The sequence below is a fragment of the Sus scrofa genome, chromosome 18 (assembly GCF_054392235.1).
Source record: "Sus scrofa isolate SSC_HxYL_T2T_F1_AM1 chromosome 18, Sscrofa_HxYL_maternal_Yorkshire_Landrace_v2.0, whole genome shotgun sequence".
NCBI classification, from domain to species: domain Eukaryota; kingdom Metazoa; phylum Chordata; class Mammalia; order Artiodactyla; family Suidae; genus Sus; species Sus scrofa.
The window spans coordinates 28,724,291-28,746,844 of record NC_139400.1 but is presented as its reverse complement, the minus strand read 5'-3'; the positions used below and the strand labels follow the sequence as shown (position 1 = coordinate 28,746,844).

At 40.4% G+C, this 22,554-nt stretch overlaps 1 protein-coding gene and 1 long non-coding RNA gene across 4 annotated transcripts in view; one reads left to right on the top strand and one right to left on the bottom strand.

Annotated features, from left to right (window-relative positions):
- The window catches only part of LOC146394959 (uncharacterized), a 60,094-nt gene that overhangs the window by 3,884 nt on the left and 33,656 nt on the right, over nucleotides 1-22,554 (bottom strand). The window contains exons 2-3 of the long non-coding RNA XR_014833968.1: nucleotides 3,598-3,654; nucleotides 318-1,899 (exon numbers count right to left, since the gene is read on the bottom strand). This is a non-coding gene — a long non-coding RNA (uncharacterized LOC146394959). The remainder of the gene's footprint in view (nucleotides 1-317; nucleotides 1,900-3,597; nucleotides 3,655-22,554) is intronic.
- Nucleotides 1-22,554, top strand: part of CALU (calumenin) — a 34,193-nt gene that overhangs the window by 4,122 nt on the left and 7,517 nt on the right. The window contains exons 2-6 of one of the 3 annotated variants that reach the window (XM_085005547.1): nucleotides 8,800-9,031; nucleotides 14,449-14,642; nucleotides 14,716-14,909; nucleotides 19,540-19,706; nucleotides 20,382-20,442. In XM_085005547.1, coding sequence (XP_084861673.1) covers nucleotides 14,717-14,909; nucleotides 19,540-19,706; nucleotides 20,382-20,442 — 421 coding nt within the window. In that variant the 5' untranslated portion in view covers nucleotides 8,800-9,031; nucleotides 14,449-14,642; nucleotide 14,716. The remainder of the gene's footprint in view (nucleotides 1-8,799; nucleotides 9,032-14,448; nucleotides 14,643-14,715; nucleotides 14,910-19,539; nucleotides 19,707-20,381; nucleotides 20,443-22,554) is intronic. The other 2 variants (XM_003134705.7, XM_003484023.5) reach the window with 2 other exon arrangements.

Below are 22,554 nucleotides of genomic sequence, written 5' to 3'. Positions count from 1 at the left end.
CATGGCATACCAAAGTTCCCAGGCCAGGAATGGAACTCACACCTCAGCAGGGACAATGCTGGATCCTTAACCTGCTGGGCCACCAGGGAATTCGAAGGAAATTTTTGAGTGGATAAAATAAACTGGGGAGTTCCTATCATGGCTCGGTAATAATAAGCCCGACTAGGATCCATGAGGATGTGGGTTCGAGCCCTGGTCTTGGTGGGTTAAAGGTCTGGCATTGCCAGGAGCTATGGTGTAGGTTGCAGATGCGGCTCGGATTTGGAGTTGCTGTGGCCATATGCCTGCAGCTCTGATTTGACCCCTAGCCTGGGAACTTCCATATGCCACATGTGCAGCCCTAAAAAGCAAAAATAAATAAATAAATAAATAAATAAACTGATTCATAAAGCTTATCATTGTTATTGAAAGGAATTCAAGTTTATGCTATGAACTTTTTCTCAGATCTTCTGGAACAGTTCATTTTTTTTTTAAGATTTTTGTTTTTCTATTATCGTTGATTTACCGTGTTCTCTCAATTTCTACTGTACAACAAAGTGACCCAGTAATGTGTATGTATATATTTTTTTGGAATAATTCATAAGAATAGTTTTGCAGACCATTATTGGTGATAGGCTGCAAAAGTATGATACCTTTTCTGTTCTAGCCCTTTAGTTTGTGCCTCTAACATGGTGTAATCTGATAGAAATATAATACAATCCATATATGTGATTTTAAATTTACAGGTGAATATTTAAAACATGTGAAATTAATTTTAATAATTTGTTTAATCCAATACGTACAAAATACCCTTCTTTTGATATAAGGTATAACACATCACATCTTGATTCATGCTAGCCTTGTTTCAAGTGCTTTGTAGCCATGTGTGGCTAGTAGCTACTGTCCTGCACAGTGTGGGTCCAGTTTTCTGCTTGTTTTTAAAGAAAAAAATATTAAATGTTAACCTTTATGAGGACAGGACAGAGTTTCAGATAAACTTATAGGTCACTTGAAAAATAGGAGTTGGAGAAATGGATTTTTTTTTACAACCATTGATTTACCTTTAGATAACATGGTAAGTCCATGGTGCTATGGGCCTTCCTCAAAAAAAATAGAAAAAAGAAATCTTGAACAACCTAACCTATTACCTATAAGAATTAGAAAAAGAAGAACAAGACCTACAGTCAGCAGGAAGAAGGAAATAATGAAGTTCAAAAAGGAAATAAATAAAATAGAGATTTAAAAAAACGGAGGAGTTCCTGTTGTGGTTCATCTGATTAAGAAACCAACATAGTGTCTGTGAGGCTGTGGGCTCAATCCCTGGCCTCAATCTGTGGGTTAAGGAAAGTTAAGGATCTGCTTAGTGGGTTAAGGATCCATCGTTGCCGCAAGCTGTGGTGTAAGTTGCAGATGCTCATCAGATCCAGTGTGGCCAGCGGCTGTAGCTCCTCTTCGACCCATAGCCTGGGAATTTCCATTTGCCACAGGTGCAGCCCTAAAAAGAAAAGAAATAAATATGTGAATTTAAAAAAAAAAAAAAAAAAAAAAAAAAAAAAAAAAAACAGGAAAAAATCAGTAAAACCAAGACCTGATTCTTTTCTTTGTTCTTTTTCTTTTTTTGCCTTTTCTAGTGCCGCACCCGTGGCATATGGAGGTTCCCAGGCTAGGGGTCTAATCAGAGCTGTAGATGCCAAGCCTGCGCCAGGGCCACCGCAACTCGGGATCCAAGCTGCATCTGCAACCTACACCACAGCTCATGGCAACACCGGATCCTTAACCCACTGAGCAAGACCAGGGATTGAACTCGAAACCTCATGGTTCCTAGTCGGATTCGTTAACCACTGAGCCACGACAAGATCTCCTTCTTTTTTCTTTCTTTCTTTTTTTTTTTTTTTTTTTTTTGCTTTTTTAGGGCTGCACCTGTGGCATATAGAGATTCCCGGGCTAGGAGTCACATCAGAGCTACAGCTGCTGGCCTACACCACAGCCACAGCAACGCAGGACTGGACCACGTCTGCAACCTGCACCACAGCTCATGGCAACACTGGATCCTTAACCTACTGAGGGAGGCCAGGGATCGAACCCGAAACCTCATGGTTCCTAGTCAGATTCATGTCCGCTTTGCCGCAAAGGAACTCCAAGAGCTGATTCTTGAAAGGGAAAATAAAACCGACAGAACATCTGGCCAGGCTCACCTAGATCATGTGCCAAAAACTCATACAACCAAGTCTTTCATTTAAATACTATATCATGTTTTCCTAATGTTCTTTTGTCCATTGATGTGTGGCTCTCATGATGGAGAAAGAGAAGGGTCATTTCCCTTTCTATCGTTTGGTTTCAGTTTACTTGAAAACAGAAAGATGCTTCAGAAATAACTGTACTAATGTAATGTAGTTCTTCAGATGCCTTGTGTAAGAAGTTGTTTTATACTTTTCACATTTCCCCACACTGTATATTCTCTTTCTTGGGAGATATCCTTTGTTTCTACTTGGACATTTTTGTCTGTATGTGAATTTAGATAAACTTGGTAGTCTCTTCTTTTAGTATCTGTGTTCATAAAACAAGAGGCCTTTTGTTAAAGCTTCTAATAGGAGTTGATGTATGTGGGCATAAAGTGCAGATTTGTTCTTTCCCCAGTGCAGAGAGATGAAGGCAGGACCATTGCTTTGTCCAGCAGGTGGTCCTTAATGAGCCTTTTAGGCAGTTTCATCGGTGGTAGGTAGAAACCTAGATTTCAGGGTGACAGTAGGTGGTGAGGAAGCAGAGACAGCCGTTCCTAGAGACGGTGGGTGAGGGAAAGGGAAGAGCACGCTTGAAGGAATGGTAGTCTGAGAAACATTGATTTTGGACTGTGAAGACCAGAGAAGTATTGATTGACAGAATGGAGGAAGCTGTAGAGGGACAGGATTGAAGATTTAATTGGGAAGGGGAAAGAAAGAGATGGATAAATGATAGAAGTGGATCACTTGGCTTTTGCTCTGAAATTCTTCTATCATTGTGTCCACATGTTAAGCTTCAAACTTAAATATAGTTTTCCCTCTAAATGGCAGTGAATCAATTTGCTACATTTCTGTATGTTACATAGTATCAAAACTTTATATAGTATCCTTCCCAGGCCCTAATAGTGTTAGTGGGCATTTATTCATATTATAATATATGAGGTTCGCAAAAGTTGTTGGGGAGTTATGCAAGAGTTGTTAGTGTATTATTCTGGGGATATAATTAGTCCTTTATAAAATTTTCCTAAAGTCCCATTGTTAGTAGGCATCAGGAAGATTATCTGTTGCGGTGACTCATGTTTTTTTGATTCTGTAAGCCTTGAACAGGTATTATTTAGATATAACACAAAATGACAACATAAAACTCATTCCTTATCTCTAAAGAATTTTATTTGTCTTTGTAGTTTGAAATGGAATTTTCAGGAGTCATTGTGGCTCAGCGGAAAATGAATCTGACTAGTATCCATGAGGATGCAGGTTCAGTCCCTGGCTTTGCTCAGTGGGTTAAGGGTCTGGCATTGATTGCTATGAGCTGTGTCGGTTGCAGACAAGGCTCAGATCCCATGTGGCTGTGGCTGTAGTGTAGGCTGGCGGCTGTAGCTTCGAATCAACCCCTAGCCTGGGAACCTCCATATGCTGCGGTTGCAGCCCTAAAAAAAGGAATTTTCATTTTGCCCTAAGTTAAAATCACCCTCACTCTGATGTTTAAGAGAGCCATTAAGTCTTTCTCTTTGCTCTTCCACTGACCTGATTGATTGGTTCAGTTATTGAAGGGTAGGCTGGATGTTATTGTTTTACTTTAAAAATAGGATTTGTGGGAGTTCCCATTGTGGTATAGTGGAAACGAATCGGACTAGTAACCATGAGGTTGCAGGTTTGAGCCCTGCCTTGCTCAGTGGGTTAAAGATCCAGCGTTGCCATGAGCTGTGGTGTAGGTCAAATACTCAGCTCAGATCTGGCATGGCTGTGGCTGTGGTGTAGGCCGGCAGCTGTATCTATTAGATTCCTAGACTGGGAATATGCCATGGGTGCAGCCCTAAAAAGAAAAAAAAAAAGGATTTGTGTCTTAAGAATAAATATGTTTTTCCTTTGGTCTCTTTTTTTCAATCTGGGAAATGACTTAAAAATGTTTGCTTTGCTACCTAGTATTGAAAATAATTTTTGTAGTATTGTTTAAAAAGTAATACAGACAAAAAGATACACATGAGTGTGTGCTCATTTACAGAAAGGAGCACAGCAGTAAACAGTATTAAAGTTCACTCCACACCAGCCTCACCACCCAACTCCCATCTCTTTTCCCTTCAGCCTAGATGTTATTACTGTTTATAAATAGGTGTTTATCCTTCTATATCATTTTTGTGCATATATATTTTATAAAAATATAAACAACCCAGGGGGGTTGTTTGATTTTGCTTTTTATGTAAATAAGATCTTGACATTGTTTTACGGCTTTGTTGTTTTTGTTCACTTAATATATCTTGGTACCGTCTCAGTTTCAGTGCGAATAGATCCACTTCATTCTTTGCAGACTCTGTGTAGTATTCCACAATATGGATTTAATAGGTATTTACCACTTCTTTGGTTTAGTTCATTCCCCATTTTTTTAATCATTATAAACTGTCATCATTGACCATCTGTATCAAAGCATCTTTGTTTACAAATTTGGGTATTTTGATGTGAGATCATGAAACAGAACACTGATAAACTTTCAGAAGCATAGCCAAGTTTGAACATTGATGAGCAGCTTAAGAAAAGTACCACCTGGAGTTCTCATGTGGCACAGTGGGTTAAGAATTTGGTGTTGTCACTGCAGTGGCTTGGGTTGGTGCTGTGGCATGAGTTTGAACCCAGGCCCAGGAACTTCTTCGTGCTGCGGGCATGGCCCAAAAAAAGAAAAGTACCACCTTCTTCCCCCTTTCTCTTTGGTTTTTTGGACTTTAGTTTTGTCTTTTTAGGGCTGCACTCATGGCATGTGGAAGTTCCCAGGCTAGGAGTTGAATCATAGCTGCAGCTGCTGGCCTACACCAGAGCCACAGCAACACCGGATCTGAGCTGTGTCTTCAACCTACACAACAGCTCTGGGCAATGCCTGGCCCCTAACCCACTGAGCAAGGCCAGGGGTCAAACCCTCATCCTCATGGATCCTACTAATAGGGTTTATTACAGCTGAGCCACACAGCAACACTTTTTTTTTTTGCCTTTTCTAGGGCCGCTCCTGCGGCATATGGAGGTTCCCAGGCTAGGGGTCGAATTGGAACCGTAGCCACCGGCCTACACCAGAGCCACAGCAATGCAGGATCCGAGCCGCATCTGCGACCTACACCACAGCTCACGGCAACGCTGGATCCTTTAACCCACTGAGCAAGGCCAGGGATCGAACCTGAAACCTCATGGTTCTTAGTCGGGATTCGTTAACCACTGCACCACGACAGGAACTCCCTTTTTTTTTTTTTTTTTTTTTTTTTTTGCTGCACCCACAGCATGAAATTCCCAGACCTGGGATTAAACCCACTCCACAGCTAGAACCCAAGCCACTTCAGTAACAATGCTGAACCTTAACCCATTGCACCACAGGAGAACTTTCTATAGGTGTTACTGGATTGCTGTCATGTTGTTTCCTCTGGTGGGTTTTCTTTAGTCTTAACAATTGTCCAGCAAAATTACCTTTTTTTTTTTTTTCCTTTTTTGGCTGCCCTGAGGGCATGTGGAGTTTCTGGGTCAGGGAATCAGATCTGAGCCACTGTTGCCACCTAAGCCACAGCTGTGGCCACGTGGGATCCTTGACCCACTGTGCCAGCCGGAGATGGAATCTGTGTCTCAGCACTCCCAAGATTCCACCAATCCCATTGTGCCACAGCGGGAACTCCAGCAAAATTACCATTTTTTGTTGTTGTTTTGAGGCATGTGGGGAGTGACTGCCTCCCACTATCTCCTTTGCTAACATTTCTGTTTGTCTAATTGGCACAGTCCTATTTACTATAGAATATTTTCTTACTCTCTATTGATGTATCCTACGCTGCCGTTTCAGGACCTCACCACTTAGCTGTTTTCTCGTCAGTCACATATAGTGCCCTTTTATGCCCTTTTATAGCCTAAAAGTTGTTCATGAAGGCCTCGGGTTGTGCCTTTGTATCATCAGCTAAGTTCTGTTAAGATTCAACATGATCCACTACTTGCTTTCCTTCCACTTAGAAGAAATCTATATAACATGCTCACCATTAGCTGTGCTAGAGCATTTTTTCGTTTATTAAATGCAAGCAAATACAGTGTAACTTTTTAGTTACATTTGGGGGTTACAAGATGATGGATACTTTGAAATATGGTTAATTTATTGGCATATTTGATTTCTTCATCACTTGACACAATCACTCTCTTTGTTCTAATTCCCAAAACTTTGAGGCAGGATCGGATACATGCAGTTTCTTTATATTACATATACTTTCAGGGCACATTTCTTAAGATACTACTACAGCTATTTGAGGGTTTGCTTAGAATAGTGATTCTCAACCTGGCTGCCTTTTGAATCTTATTTGTGGTTAGGGATGGGGTTCAGTGGTCATTTATTAAAAACTCCCAGGATGCATCTAGGCAATCTGGATTGAGAATCACTGACTTAGAAGCTATGCTGAAGAATTTTTATAATTTAAAAAAATGGTATGTAAAATAAGAGCCTTAGACTAGATAGTTCCACTGATGACATCCTGGGGAAGGTGTGAAGCCTGTGGCTGTTTTAATCTACAGGTTAGGCGAGAGTGATGCATTTAATTTTCATGTGATGCATTTCCCCTCTGTGCTGTAGCCTTGTATTAGTTTCCTAGTAACAGATAACCTAGCTCCTGTAACAGATAACCATAAACAGATGGCTTGAAAGGACAGAGATCTATTCTTTCACAGTTCTAGAGGCTAGCAGTCAGAATTCAAATGTCAGTAGTCCCTGTTCTTTCTGAAGGCTCTAGGGAAGTATCCTTCCTTGCCTCTTCCTAGCTTCTGGTGCTTGCCAGCAATCATCGACATTCTTTGGCTTATAGATGATCTCTGCAGTCTTTGCCTCTTTCATCATGTGGCATTCTCTACTCTGTGTGTCTGTGTCCAAATTTCCTTGCTTTTATAAGGAAATCAGTTCATTGAATTAGAGCCCATGCTACTTGATGACATCTGCAAAGATTTTATTTACAAATAAGATCACATTTATAGATACCAGGGATTAGGACTTTAGCATATCTTTTAGGGGGATGCAGCTCAACCTACAGCAAGCCTCATGCCCAGTAAACCACCTCCCCATCCAGTAAGGGAGCCAGTGGTCATAAAAGGAAATGAGTAAATGATAATGTAAAATTATTAAAGCTTATTCTCACCACAAGGAGAGCATTCAGAATCTATGTTCTACTGATAAAGGATTAGTTAAAATGTGAAAACCTGGGAAAGTCTTTCCCCCTTGATTTTTAATTTTACAGTTTTTCTCTAAAACCTTAACCTCTCTGTACAGTCCTGTGGGTTATCTGTCAGAAGTGCTAAAGAGAGAGTTGCAGCTGTGGCGCACTGGGTTAAGGATCAAGTGTTGTCTCTGGGGCTGTGCAGGGGTTAAGGATCTGGTGTGGTTGCAGCTGTAGCATGGGTCTCAGCTGCACCTTGGATTTGATCCCTGGCCTGGGAACTTCTATATGCCGTGGGTGCGCCCAAAAAAGAAAAGTGCTAAATGGCTATCCTTCAGCTTCTCTGCAATTTTTGGTCACTGTTTTCAAGAAAGTGTTCCAGTTTTGTGCTTGTTCTTTGGAATCGCCTGTGCGTGCAGGGTTTCTGAAGGTATGGAGTAGGGCCGGGGAATTTATACTTTGAACAGTACTCCAGGTGCTTCTTATACCTGGGTGTTTGGGAAATGCAAGCATACAGAATAAGGCAATTGTTATCCATCTCAGTGGTTCGATTTTTTGTTTTGTTTGGTTTGTTTGTTTGTTTGTTTTTGTCTTTTTGCCTTACCTAGGGCCGCACTTGTGGCACATGGAGGTTCCCAGGCTAGGGGTCAAATCGGAGCTGTAGCCGCCGGCCTACGCCAGAGACGCAGCAACGCAGGATCCGAGCCACGTCTTTGACCTACAACCACAGCTCACGGCAACGCCGGATTCTTAACCCACTGAGCAAGGCCAGGGATCGAATGCGAAACCTCATGGTTCCTAGTCGGATTCGTTAACCAGTGAGCCACAACGGGAACTCCAGTGGTTCGATCTTTGAAGGTGACTTGAGGTTCTGCCTGGACATAGGAGATGACTTGGTGCCATAGGTAGGGAAACGGCCCAAGTATTTCATTGGTTCCCAATCTGATGATCATCAAAATCACCTGGGAACCATTTAAAACTACAAATGCTTGGATTCAACCTCAGAAATTCTAATTCATTAGGGGACACTTGTTTTATAAAGCTTCCTAGGTGATTCCAATGACCAGCCAGGTTTGAAGACCAGACCACTGGTACAGTACAAAAAGTAAAATATTTGGAGTCAGTTGGTCTGGATTTAATTATTGATCTTTCACTTTTAAATCTTATGAACCTGAGCGAAAGGACTCACATTCTACTTTGTAGTATTTTTAAAGGGAGACGAGGTTGATGTTTTAACTATAATTCCTTGTCAGCCTACAATCAGATTAAGGGAAACGGTCAAGATTTCTCAGAGTAAAACTGGAATGCCTGGTATTCTACCATACTTATTTTGTGGATTAAGTAATAATATTTGGGATAATATCAAGGTAATAATTTGGATGCGAGCTTTTAATTTCTTATTTAATAAGCATATTGCCTGTTGAATAAACTACCTTTCTTTTTTTCAGATCTGATTATCATGGACCTGCGACATTTTCTTATGTGCCTGTCCCTGTGCACAGCCTTTGCCTTGAGCAAGCCCACGGAAAAGAAGGACCGCGTACACCATGAGCCTCAGCTCAGTGACAAGGTTCACAATGATGCTCAGAGTTTTGATTATGACCATGATGCCTTCTTGGGTGCTGAAGAAGCAAAAACCTTTGACCAGCTGACACCAGAAGAGAGCAAGGAAAGACTTGGGTGAGCTACCAGCTCTCAGGGGTCTAGTTAGGGCAGTGACATTTTTTTAATAAATCAGTTCATTCTTTTTTTTCTCTTCTGTTTCAGTCACTCAGTAAAGCTATGTTGAACTACCTCTGTTGAAAGCTAACCACAGAATTGCTACCACTAAAATTTAATTAAGCGCTCATTTTCCTGCACTTCTCCATTGAGTAGTAGTTTTTACCTCATTCTACAAAGCAAAGTCATTTATCCGTAAAAGTGCCAGATACTGTAGGACTCAGTTTAAACTGCATCATCTTGCTCACAAAAGAACATTACATGAGGGTCGTCTTAACATTGTTGCTTTTCATTTTTAAAAACCATCTGTGACCTATTCATTACTGCTCATGCCAAATCTTTGAGTAGATAATAGCTGCACATTAGATCCCTGGACTAATTTCTGTAGAGTTTATGATTTCTGAGAATGTCCTTCACCCTCTTTGGTTTCATTCTCAGATATTTAATTAAAAACCAAACCAAACCAACCAACCTTGCCTTTTAGAAGGTTGTAGCAAGTAACTGTGTTAATGTCACAGTATGCATTGCTCTTGCAGTGGCAGCTGGGCCCTAGTCAGATTCTGTGTCTCTTAGTGGGCATCTTTTTGCCTAAAGAATTGATTTGGAAGAATTCTAGTTAGTTCTTGCTTTCTTCCTTTCCTTCCTTCCTTCTTTTTTTGTTAATGGCAGTCTTTTTTTTTTTTTTTTTTTCTCCCCTGGCTGCACCTGCAGCATATGGAAGTTCCTGGGCCAGCAGTCAAATCTGAGCCACAACTGCTGCCTGCACCACAGCTGCTACCTATGCCGTGGATCCTTAACCCACTTCGCCAGGCCTGGGATTGAACCCATGCCTCTGCAGTGACCCAAGCTGCTGTAGTTGGATGAATCCTTAACCCATTGTACCACAGCAGAAACTCCTTCAGTTGATTATTTCTAACTGAGGATCTGAGAATGTCTTTTTTTTTTAAGCTCTTTCACAGCCTTGATTGTTAAGGAGATACAGATTAATTTAGATACAGATTAATTTAGTGAACATTTTCTCCACAGAGAGCACCATTGGTGTAACTTTCTGAACTCCATTCAATAGATTTGTCTGAAAAGTTGTACTACATAGGAATTTCCAAAAATATTTTATCCATGGATAGTGCTATGATTAGAAGACATTACAAGGTTTGCTTTGGGTGGTACTTCAGAATATATTTCTTCAATGGATTATCTGGTAACTTCAGGATGTTTTATTCTTAAACACTGACAAATAATCAGAAGATTTTGCTATGTAGAATGAGAAACTACCAAATTTGAAAACAGAAATAGATCAAAAGAGTTAGGCTTCTGTTAGGTTGTTTTTCTAACTTTGAGGGACCATGCTCCCTTTTTAAAATTTTAATCTTATTACTCTGCTAACATTCCAGCCTGAGGGTAGGGATGCATGAGGGTGTTCTCAGTCTTCACGTCTTGCCTAATAATCATGCGCATGTCCAGCCTGTATTTTGGTCCGCACTTGTCTCTTTGCAGAATTACTTTTAAATGATGAAGGGCCCTGAGGTTTGGAATCAGTCAAGGTGTTCTTGCTGTGTGCAGGTATAGCAAGAGCTCTGCTAGCAGTCTTTAGTAAAGAGAAAATGTTCCTTTTTGTCATCAGTAAGTATCAGAAGTTCAACACATGAGCATATTTGATTAGAAGAAGATGGTTAAAATCTTGGTTTTCATGGGATGTATGAGTGAATAAAGTACTATTTGCTTCTCCCAAATTTTGGAGATACTGGCAAATAGCCCCAGTTGATAAGATGATGTACTGTTGAAAGCAAGAATTCCAGGTGAACTTTCTTTTAACTTAGTCATGGTGACATTTCTAAACATTGTTTGGTATGTGGCTCTACACCAGAGGTTGGGAACAGCAGATTCCTCCTCTTCTCCATCTACCTAGGAGGCCAATAATTAGGAGTTAAGATTTGTTTATACCCCTAGCTGCAAAAATTCACTACTATTTTAAATTCCTTAGTAATAATATCTAGAAGACTACAGGAAGCACTTAAAAACAATTTTGGGTTTTTCTTTTTTCTTTTTATTCTTCCTGGCTTTGCTTTTTAGGGCTACACCTGAGACAAGTGGAGGTTCCTAGGCTAGGGGTCCAATCGGAGCTACAGCTGCCGGCCTATACCACAGCCACAGCAACGCCAGATCCTAGCTGCATCTGCGGCCCACACCACAGCTCGTGGCAACTCTGGTTCCTTAACTCACTGAGTGAGGCCAGGATCGAAACCTCGTCCTCATGGATCCTAGTTGGGTTTGTAAATGGCTGAGCCACGAAAAGAACTCCTTGTTGTTTTTAAATGGCCATACCTGCAGCATATGGAAGTTCCTGGGCCAGGGATCTAACGCACACCTCCATAGCCAGTGCATTTGGATTCTTAACCCACTGTGCCCCAGCAGGACCTCCTAGAATGTTTTTTCTTGTGAGTGTATTCTCAACCCCATCCCACCCCCAAAAAGCATAAATATGTTTAATTTTCATTTATGTGTCTCCCAGTGATGATTTATTTTTTTTTAATGATGGTTTATTTATTTTGAGGTGGTGGTCTGTAATATAATGAAATTTCCACCTTTGATATATCTGCCATAGAAATGACCCAGAGCAGTTCATCATCCCTTTTTGGGTCATAGGCCCTTTGGCCATCTAACTAAGGGAAAATGCACACATATGTATATATATATATATAAAATTTCACATGCTGAACATTTCTGGAATATTTTGAACCTTTGTGGAGCCCCTTTATTGGCCCAAGTTCTTAAAAAGCCAAAGGATTTGCTTTACGCACCTTTTGAAATGGAGAGGCACATGTTACCTCTTAAAAATTAACATCAGGTCCACTAAGTGCCTTGTGTCTATCTTGGAGTAAATTGCTTACTTAGTGGCATCATGACTGCATCTGTAGGGTTCTCCAGTGTCATGGAACTACAACACCATTAGCTTCATAAACTTACACAGGTTTTTAAAGACTGGTGTTCAGAGCTTCATGCCTAAAATAGGACGTGCCCACGTCCAGTGTGCTTTGACAGTTGCCTGCTGCTGGATAGCCAGCAAGATAAGGATGGCTTTTTTATTTTTAAATGGTTGTGTGTGTGTGTGGGGGGGTGTTGTTGTTCTTAAAATATGTGGCCCACAAAGTCAAAAATGTTGCTTATCTGTCCTTTTTCAGAAAAGGTTTGTTAACCTCTGAATTAAGCCCTTAGGGATATTTCTTTTGGAATAAATAGAATGGCATTCAGCCAACCTAATTAGGAAAAGCCCATCTTGAGCAGTCATATGCCTTTTTTATCTGAGTGATCCTTCTCTTTAAGCTATTTATAATAATTTAAAATTTTCTTTGGGTAATAGGAGGGGTTCTGATACCTTGCCCTTTTTTTTTTTAATGGTATAGGGGCACTTTTGGTAGCCACTACCTTTGAACACAAACTGAATTCCAGTATAGATAATGCAGATGTTTTGGGCACTACTAAAACTCAATTTATTAATAATTGTTAAAATTCTACAGGGTTAAAGTTGCAAAACAGTTTTTGTCCTGTGTCCATGTAGATAGAGGAAAATATTTTTCTTTCTTTTTTTTTTAGGACCACACCTGCAGCATGTGGAAGTTACTAGGATAGGGGTTGAATTGGAGCTGCAGCTGCTGGCCTACACCGCAGCCACAGCAACACCAGATTCCAGGTCCGAGCCGAATCTGTGATCTACACCGAAGCTTGCAGGAATGCCAGATCCTTAACCCACTGAGTGAGGCCAGGGATCAAACCCTCATCCTCATGAATACTAGTCGGGTTCTTAACCTGCTGAGCCACAACAGGAACTCCCAAGGAAAATATTTAAGAGGTGACTTCTTTTAGAGCAAAAGCTCTAAGATTATACCTTCTTTGAAAGAAAATGCTTGCTAATTATAGGATTTAAGTAATCGACAATCATGGCTAACACTATATCAATATCAAGATGAGTTTGTGTCACTTGTATTCTGATTCTAATCACTTTCCAATGTTGTATTTGTGAGGTAAACAAACTGGGAAGAGACATTATTTGCTATCAAATGACAGTCTTTTTCAGTCCTGTAAATAATAGAGCATAGGAGTATGCTAAGATTTCACTTCCATTGGAAGTTTTGATTTAAAGTTCTTATGACTTCACATAGGCTGTCTTAGCTTCTATAAGTAGGTGATTACATCTTTAAACAGGAGTTTTCATATCATGCACATATTTTGAAATTCTTAAACAAATCCTTAAACGTCATCAAGATGACAAATCTAGAAGAAAGAAGCTCATAAAGGGTGAAATACAGTGATTCTTTGGCTTTGTAGTTCTGCTTTATCATCTGCATCCTAACTCTCAGCTTATTAACATTCTCATAATCAGGGATGTACATTCTCATCACAGTACTTCTTCACAGCTCTCTGTTCTTGTGGTTATATGTAAAAATCCAGTTCAACATAGTGTATAATAAACTGCTAGCTATTTTTTAGAATAAGCATGCTTATGTCTTGGTGTACCTGTTTTGGGGTTTTAAAAAAGTAAACTTGACTTTATGTATAAGTGATCCTGGAACTGGTTTTTGGTTTTTTTTTGGGGGGGGGTTGTCTTTTGTCTTTTTTAGGATCACACGTGTGGCACATGGAGTTTCCCAGGCTAGGGGTTGAAGTGGAGCTATAGCTCCTGGCCTATGCCACAGCCACAGCAGCTCAGGATCCGAGCTGCATCTGCAACCGATACCACAGCTCACGGCAATGCCGGATCCTCAACCCACTGAGTGAGGCCAAGGATCAAACCCGCACCTCATAGTTCCTAGTTGGATTCGTTTCTGCTGTGCTACAACGGGAACCCCAGGAACTGTTTTTGATATGTTTATATTTTTAAGAAAGGTGTTTTGGTTTTTTTAAAAAAACACAGCTGAATATTTTAAAGTCTCGTTTAAGTTTTTGAATTTCTAGAAAACCAAGTCAGTGGTTATGATTATTTACCCAGAAATTGAGATTCTCCTAAAAGCAATAAAGAAAAATATAAAGATTTGCATGTTGTGATACTAAGGGTAGAGAACTCATATAGGAATGGATATTCGCTCCTGAATTCTGACCATCAGCTGAAACCTGCCTCTAAAGGGATAGTCCGGATTTGCTTTTGGATCCAAGTACACCAGCCATGGACTGTGCTTGCCTTATCCAGGTGGCTCATTACAGACCCAAAACAGACACTTAAGAGAAAAGTTTTCAGTTGCCTGTCTGGCAGTTTTGTTTTGGAGATATTTTTTATTTCCACGCTTTAGCCTTGGGCAACACCGGTGGCCACAGCATACACCTGGCTAAGTCCAGAGCCTTGTGTCCTTTTAACCTCTTGCTGGATTTCTCTGCATTTTCTACAGAAAGATTGTAAGTAAAATAGATGGCGACAAAGACGGGTTTGTCACTGTGGATGAGCTCAAAGACTGGATTAAATTTGCACAAAAGCGCTGGATTTACGAGGATGTAGAGCGACAGTGGAAGGGGCATGACCTCAATGAGGACGGCCTCGTTTCCTGGGAGGAGTATAAAAATGCCACCTACGGCTACGTTTTAGGTAGGTCCCTACTATCTGGGGGAAAAAGCCTTGTGGAGCTGGCACCTTGAAACGTAACTGTTTTGTCTTGTAGAATGATTGTAGATAAAATAGACGCGGATAAAGATGGGTTTGTGACGGAGGGGGAGCTGAAATCCTGGATTAAGCACGCCCAGAAGAAATACATATATGACAATGTTGAAAACCAGTGGCAGGAGTTTGATATGAATCAAGACGGCTTAATCTCCTGGGATGAGTACAGAAACGTGACTTATGGCACTTACCTGGGTAAGGGGCAAGATGTCAGCCTGGCAGAGACCATGGTCTTGAGTCAAGGAAACAAATGGGTCACGCAGTGAAGGAAAGGAAGAAATTATGCTTATTTTAGAGAGCTTGATGCTGAGCTGACTCTCCTTCACTTCACTGATTTAAATTGGTATATTACGTATTTTTAAAAATCTCTTTAATTTTGGTTTTCTAGGGTCTGACATCTCTTATTTCTTTAGCATTTCAGGTATACTTTCCCATTTCTTCATTCTGTCATCACTCAGAGACCATTTTTGGAGGAGATCTCATTTAAAAGGCTGCATTGTTCCAACAGTGCAAAGCAGGAGGCTTTGAGATGTCTCTTGATATGGTCACATTAAAGTGTTGGACCTGAAATTCAAACCAAATTAGATTTCTTTGTAGCTCATGAGAATAGGAGGATAATTACTGTCTTTCCTTAATAAAATAAAGATCAAGTATAATAGCTTTCCTTGATGGAATTTAACTGTTTCATTATGTCTGCTTACTGAAGTTTAGAAATGAATATTTCCCATTTGTTTTCTCTGGCACATGAGTGTATCAGCCTGCTTTGCAAATGCTTCAAGGCAAATAAATGTGACTGATTGCTTTCTGTTGATTCAGTAGCTTTATTCTTGGACCACCTGTTAGTATTTCTCTTATTACCCTTGCCTGCTGTTGAATGATCCGTGGCTGTTCTACTGAGTTGATGACTTAGGATGTTTTTATTAGTGAGATTCCTCTATTGTATATGATTACCTTTTGAGACAAGAATATGTAAATGTTACTCCTTGCATTTTTTTTTCCTGGAAATTAGGTGAATTTCTGGGTTAAAGCAGGCATTCTCCATCACTGACTTAGGGGCAGTGAATATGTGATCTGTTTCCTCCACTGGATGGCCAGCTGTCCATGTTAATTACAGGACTGCACGCATTTCTGGTGAACAGACTTTTATTTCTGTATCAGGCTTGTTCTCATTCCTAAGACTGAAGTGGCAGTCTCTCTCCATGCTTGACACTTAGCCAAGAACCAAACATATCCTTCACCCGATTAAGAACATGTGTATTGAAAAGTCAGTGCAGATGGAGAGGCATCTATGCTTCCTCTCTCTGGCTGAGATCCAGCACCTTTCTGGTCTATTTGGAATTAATTATAAATATAAAGCAGTGGGTAGGCTATTGGTGATCTCAATAGAATGGTGTGTTAATAAATCTCAGGTCAGACCTAGGCACTCACTTGCTGTCCAGAATGAATCTTAAACTCTTTATGATTATGTGCACAAAAATCTGTTGAGAGCTTTGTTACCTCATGGGGCAAATGATTCAATGTAATGGGTATTTCTACTGACTGAGGCTCTGCATAAGCCAAAGCACTGGCTGGAGAAACAATGTCTTTATAAGGCATCTTTCCCTGGAGGCCTGTGGGTGGACAGTGCTCAGGGTAATGACGTACCTTGCAAAAGTGCTGAGGAGTTTTTTGTGAGAGTGTGTTCTTGATTGAGTTTTGGGTTCAGTTACAAATCATCATAGCTTTTTATTTTTTCACTCTTTTGTTTTTTAGGGCTGCACCTGCAGCATATGGAGGTTAGGCTAGGGGTTGAATCAGAGCTATAGCTGCTGGCCTACACCACTGCCACAGCAACATAGGATCCAAGCCGCATCTGTGACCTACACCACAGCTCATGGCAACGCCAGATCCTTAACCCTCTAAGCAAGGCCAGGGATTGAACCTTCGTCCTCATGGATGCTAGTCAGATTCGTTAACCGCTGAGCCACAATGGGAACTCCTAAATCATCCTAGCTTTAAATAATATCTGTCATGAATCTGCTTTCCACAAAAGGAACATCAACCCTGTCTCTGCCACAAGTAAAATGAGATTCTAATATCCACCCTGCCTATACCAAAACAAGATCACGAGCTTACCCATAGCTATGTGCCAGCCAGCTGGCCCAGTAAACTGGCACTTAGGATGGATAATGGCACTCTGAGCAGTGATGATAGCCACGTGAGTTCAGTCATTAAAAATAAAGATTTAGGAATTGCTGTTGTGGCTCAGCTGGTTAAGAACCTGACAGTATAGTGTCCATGAGGATTCAGGTTGGATCGCTGGCCTGGTTCAATGGGTTAAGGATCTGGCTTTGCCCCAAGCAGCTGTGGCGTAGGTCACAGATGCGGCTCAGATCCAGTGTTGATCTGACTGCTACAGCTCCAATTTGACCCCCAGCCCAGGAACTTCCATATCCCATAGGTGTGGCTATAAAAAGAAACAAAAAGAAAATAAAAATAATAAAGTTTTATATCTTTTTTCATCCTTATCTATGTGCATGTTATTGGGCTACTTGATTCCAGTTGCTGTGTTTTACCAAAGGAGGAGAGAAGGGCTCTTAGTTGAAAAACTAGTCTAAATATATAAATTGTCTTCTGTTATCTCTTATTTATATTGAGTATACACATATAGGGCCCCCAAAGCCTCATGATTTAGTAAACTGTCTTACTGAATTTTGACACTCAACAAAGAATGAAGCTTCAAGTTGCTCAACTCTTAAAATAGAGCAGTAGTTTATTGTTGTTTGGAAAGATTAAAGTATGGAAAGATTGAACTATGGTATCAAAAGTCAACAGTGTAGGAGTTTCCATCATGGCTCAGTGGTTAACGAATCCGACTAGGAACCATGAGGTTTCGGTTTCGATCCCTGGCCTTGCTCAGGGGGTTAAGGATCCAGCGTTGCGGTGAGCTGTGGTGTAGGTCGCAGATGCAGCTCGGATCCCACATGGCTGTGGCTGTGGCGTAGGCCGGTGGCTACAGCTCCGATTGGGCCCCTAGTCTGAGAACCGCCACATGCCCCGGGAAGCGGCCCTAGAAAAAAAAAAGAAGGCAAAAAAAAGAATCAACAGTGTAATGTTACTGTTAAGGGGTTCTGAATTTTTTTATAAAACTAGTGCACTAGTGCTATATCTTTTCTTACATGATCGGTATGTTGCAGAAACCTTTCTTTTTTTTGGTAGTGTTTTTGTCTTTTTTTTTTTTCCTCTCGGGCCACACCCATGGCATGTGGAAGTTCCCAGCATAGGGTTCGAATCGAAACTGTAGCTGCCAGCCAGTGCCACAGCCACAGCAATGCTGGATCCGAGCCACATCTGACCTACACCATGATTCACAGCAATGCCGGACCCTTAACCCACTGAGTGAGGCCAAGGATCGAACCTGTGTCCTCATGGATACTAATCGTGCCTGTTACCACTGAGCCACGACGGGAACTCCTCTTTTGTTTTTGTCATGCCCCCAGCATGCAAAAATTCCGGGGCCAGGGATCAAACCCACACCAAAGCAGTGAACCGAGCCAGTGCAGTGACAAAACTGGATCCTTAACCTGCAGAGCCACCAGGGAACTCCAGGCATCTTTTACTTTTCAAAATATGTTCACATGTTATCTTATTTGGTCCACACAGCAATTGAGATTGTAAAGTGTTGTTTTGTTGTTTTTTTTTTTTTTTTTCCTTTTCTGTCATTAACTCCTTCATATTTTTTTTCCCAACTTAAAGAAACTAAGTTTGTTTTTCTAGATTCTAAACTACTGCTTGTGCAGTTCAACATCCTCACAGATAGGTCCAAAATTCAATGTGGTTATAATCTAACATTTATTTTTTATAATAGCTTTATTGAAGTATAACCAACATACAATGTACTGAATATACTTATTATTTATTTATTCATTTTTAATTACTCAATAAATTTTCATTGAATATACTTAAAATCACAATTTATGGGTTTTGATATGTGTATACATCTGCTAATTCATTGCTATAATCAAAATAAATCAACATTTCCTTCGCCCCAAAAGTTTCCTTGTGTCCCTTTATAATCCCCACTTTTCCCATGCTCTGTCCCTGGGCAACCACTGGAGTATTTTCTATAGCTCTAGATTTGTTTTCATTTTCTAGGATTTTACAAAAATCGGAGAGGGGAAGTAGTGAACAGGACTTGTATCTCATGGTATATTTCTGAGTTGGCTGAAAAAAACTGTAAAGTATGACCTTTCAAAGTGGTGATGTTCTGGTACTTGACTCCACATAGCCTGTGATGGGATAGAAGGCTTTTGATATCTGACTTCTTAATCAGAGCCTAATGTTTAATAAACATAGCTTACATTTATTAAAAGCCAACTCTGTGCCAGGCACACTTCTTACTTATTCAAACCTCAAAACAATCCTGTGAGGTCAGCACTGTTGTTAGCTCCATTTTACAGATGAGGAAATTGAAGCACAGTTCAGTTACTTGCCCAAGGTCACATGGCTAAGTGGTGTAACAGTATGACTTTAGAACCACCACTGCTTCTTGGATATGACTAGAAAACGCAAACCCTCTAGTAGCTTTTGCACCAATACCAGTGAAGCATTAAACAATAGGTCATATAGCCCCGAAGCCAGGGTTCCATGTTGAATGGCAAGCATTTCATTCAACTCGGATCTGACTTCGAGATCTTTGATTACGAAAACTGAATGTCTTTATACTGCTGCGTAATCAAGAGTTAACCCTTTACTGCTTGGTTTATATTTCTTGGAAATTGATTCCCGTACATTTTTGTGTTTTCTGGAAGTCTTTTAAGATTTGACCTCTATTTTTGTTTTCTAGATGATCCAGATCCTGATGATGGATTTAACTATAAACAGATGATGGTTAGAGATGAGCGGAGGTTTAAAATGGCGGACAAGGATGGAGACCTCATTGCCACAAAGGAGGAATTCACAGCTTTCCTGCACCCTGAGGAGTATGATTACATGAAAGATATAGTAGTGCAGGTGGGTGAGAGCAAGGGTTCCCAGTGGAAATTTTCACTTTTTGTTGCTTACACTCTTCCTTTTTAGCCTTTCTTCTGTATTTAGAAGAATGACTTGCTGTACAAGTACTGGCCAAATTGAGTCCAAGCTCTGTTATAAATTGTTTTTCTGTGATCTTGATGGTGCCTTAGACTTTCTGTTTAGTGTGACAGTATTTTACCATCAGATAATGGTATTTGCCATTTCATTTGTGGCTAGGTATTGAAAGCATGAGGGGAAATTCTATTTTTTAAAAGAACATTAGACACTGAGTAATAATTGTGATAGTAAAGAATTCTCACAGAAGGCAGTTACTCATAAGACATAGACTATAGACATACTTACTGTAGACATACTTACTGGTCACTTCTCCTGTTGGTGTGACTGGGGCTACCACATCCCCATGGACTTGGTGGGGTAGTTCATTATTAAGCAGTGCCAGTGTTCCTTTAAGAAGACTATTCGTTATTTTAAGTTGAAGCATGAAAGAATTGATAATATTTCGCCGTTCTTTCAGCTAGAAAAACAGTAACTTACTGTGGTTCAACTATACCCACATACATATACATACATATGTGTGTGTATTTTAATGAATGATAAATAATTGCCTAAACTAATTCATTCAGATACTAACTTTAATTATTCTCTTCTGTCCAGGAAACAATGGAGGATATAGATAAGAATGCTGATGGTTTCATTGATCTAGAAGAGTATATTGGTAAGTCTGTTTTTAGTATTTTTCTTAGAAGAGACTGAGAAACTCTGAAAGATGCGATCACCAATGGAAACAGCTTACCCAGTGTGAATGATGTCCACTCTTAGCACGTCATTAATTAGGTCAGACCAGCATGAGGAATAGTGGATCATGATAAAGTATGTGTAGCGGCACTGGCCAGTCAAAGTGTAAATATGAGCCACATACAAAATTTTAACTTTTCTAATAGCCACATCAAAATAATAAAAAAGAAACAGATGACATTTCTTTCGATTGTGTATTTTATTTGACCTACTATCCTAAAATACTATAATTTCAACATGCTATCAATATAAATTATTGAGGGTAGGTTTTTTTTTCCATACAAGTCTTCAAAAGTGTGTTTTATACTATAGCACGTCTCAGTTTGGACCTGCTACATCTCAGGTCCTCAGTAGCCACATGTGGCCAGTGGCTACTATAAGGGACAGCAATGCTGTAGTGCCTCCCAGCTACACTATGGAATTGACAAGAATTGCCAGCAGCCTAGACTGGCCTTAGGAAACTAGGGAACAGAACAACAGAGATAGTTGGGTGAAGAAGTAACCAGTAAGTAACCTGTTGCTGATTCCTCTTACAGTCTTGCCTTTCCACTGTGTTGTGTGGTTTTTGTCTAGGTTCCCTAACCTTTTTCCTTTTGTCTTTCTTTTAAAGTTGCTCCTTTCTGCTATTTTTCCTTTTAGTTGTCTATTTTATTTATTTTTTTGGCCACGCCCTCAGCATGTTGAAGTTCCTGGGCCAGGGATTGAACCTGCACCACTTGGGCAGCAGCTTGGGCTGCTGCAGTGACATCACCAGATCTTTAACTTACTACGCCACGAGAGAACTCCTAGTTGTCTGTTTATTTTATTTTATTTTATTTATTTATTTATTTTTTTGTCTTTTTGCTATTTCTTGGGCCGCTCCCGCGGCATATGGAGGTTCCCAGGCCAGGGGTCCAATTGGAGCTGTAGCCACTGGCCTACGCCAAAGCCACAGCAACATGGGATCCGAGCCGCGTCTGCAACCTACACCACAGCTCACAGCAACGCCAGATCCTTAACCAACTGAGCAAGGGCAGGAACCAAGCCGGCAACCTCATGGTTCCTAGTCGGATTCCTTAACCACTGCGCCACAATGGGAACTCCTGTCTGTTTATTTTAGATGCTACACCTTCAAGGCTAATTTCTCCCAAGTAAAGTTACTTTTATTATCCTGAAAATAATTTTAAGATTTTCCCATTGCATTAAAAAAAAAGGAGTGGCTTCTCTTACCAATAGTTGAGCAAATTATTTCACAATTACTGTGATGGAAGTTAACATAAGGAGAAGAGAAGGAAGATGTAACAGATGTCTTTGTTATAAATGTCATTCTGTTTTGAGAGATACTAGGTAATTTTATATTTTACATTCTTATTTTTACTCATAGTAATTTAATTCTTGTGCACCACTGGTTTTGTATTTCATGAGACAGTTTGTTTTTAAACCTCTGATATTTACCTGAATTCAAGCCCTACCTCATCCCCATATGTCATGTCAGTGCATTGAGCAAGTCTCTCCTTTATTCAGATTTATCTAGTTATACCTGCTGTTTATTTTCTAGAGTCATTCCAGTTGAATTATTCCTTGAATACTCTTTTTTTTTTTTTTTGTCTTTTGTCCTAATTTTAGGGCCACTCCTGCGGCATATAGAGGTTCCCAGGCTAGGGGTCGAATCGGCGCTGTAGCCACCGGCCTATGCCACAGCCACAGCAACATGGGATCTGAGCCGCGTCTGCAACCTACACCACAGCTCACAGCAGTGCTGCAATCTTTAACCCACTGAACAAGGCCAGGGATCGAACCCGAAACCTCATGGTTCTTAGTCGGATTCGTTAACCACTGAGCCACGACGGGAACTCCAATACTCTTTTCTTCTAAGACTTGATGTACTTTGAGTAGTGAGCAGTGAGAAGATAGTTTTCCAAAATGATTTTTTTTTTTTTTTTTTGTCTTTTTAGGGCCACACCCTCAGCATATGGAGGTTCTCAGGCTAGAGGTCAAATCGGGGCTACAGCTGCCAGCCTATGCCACAGCCACAGCAACGTCAGATCCAAGC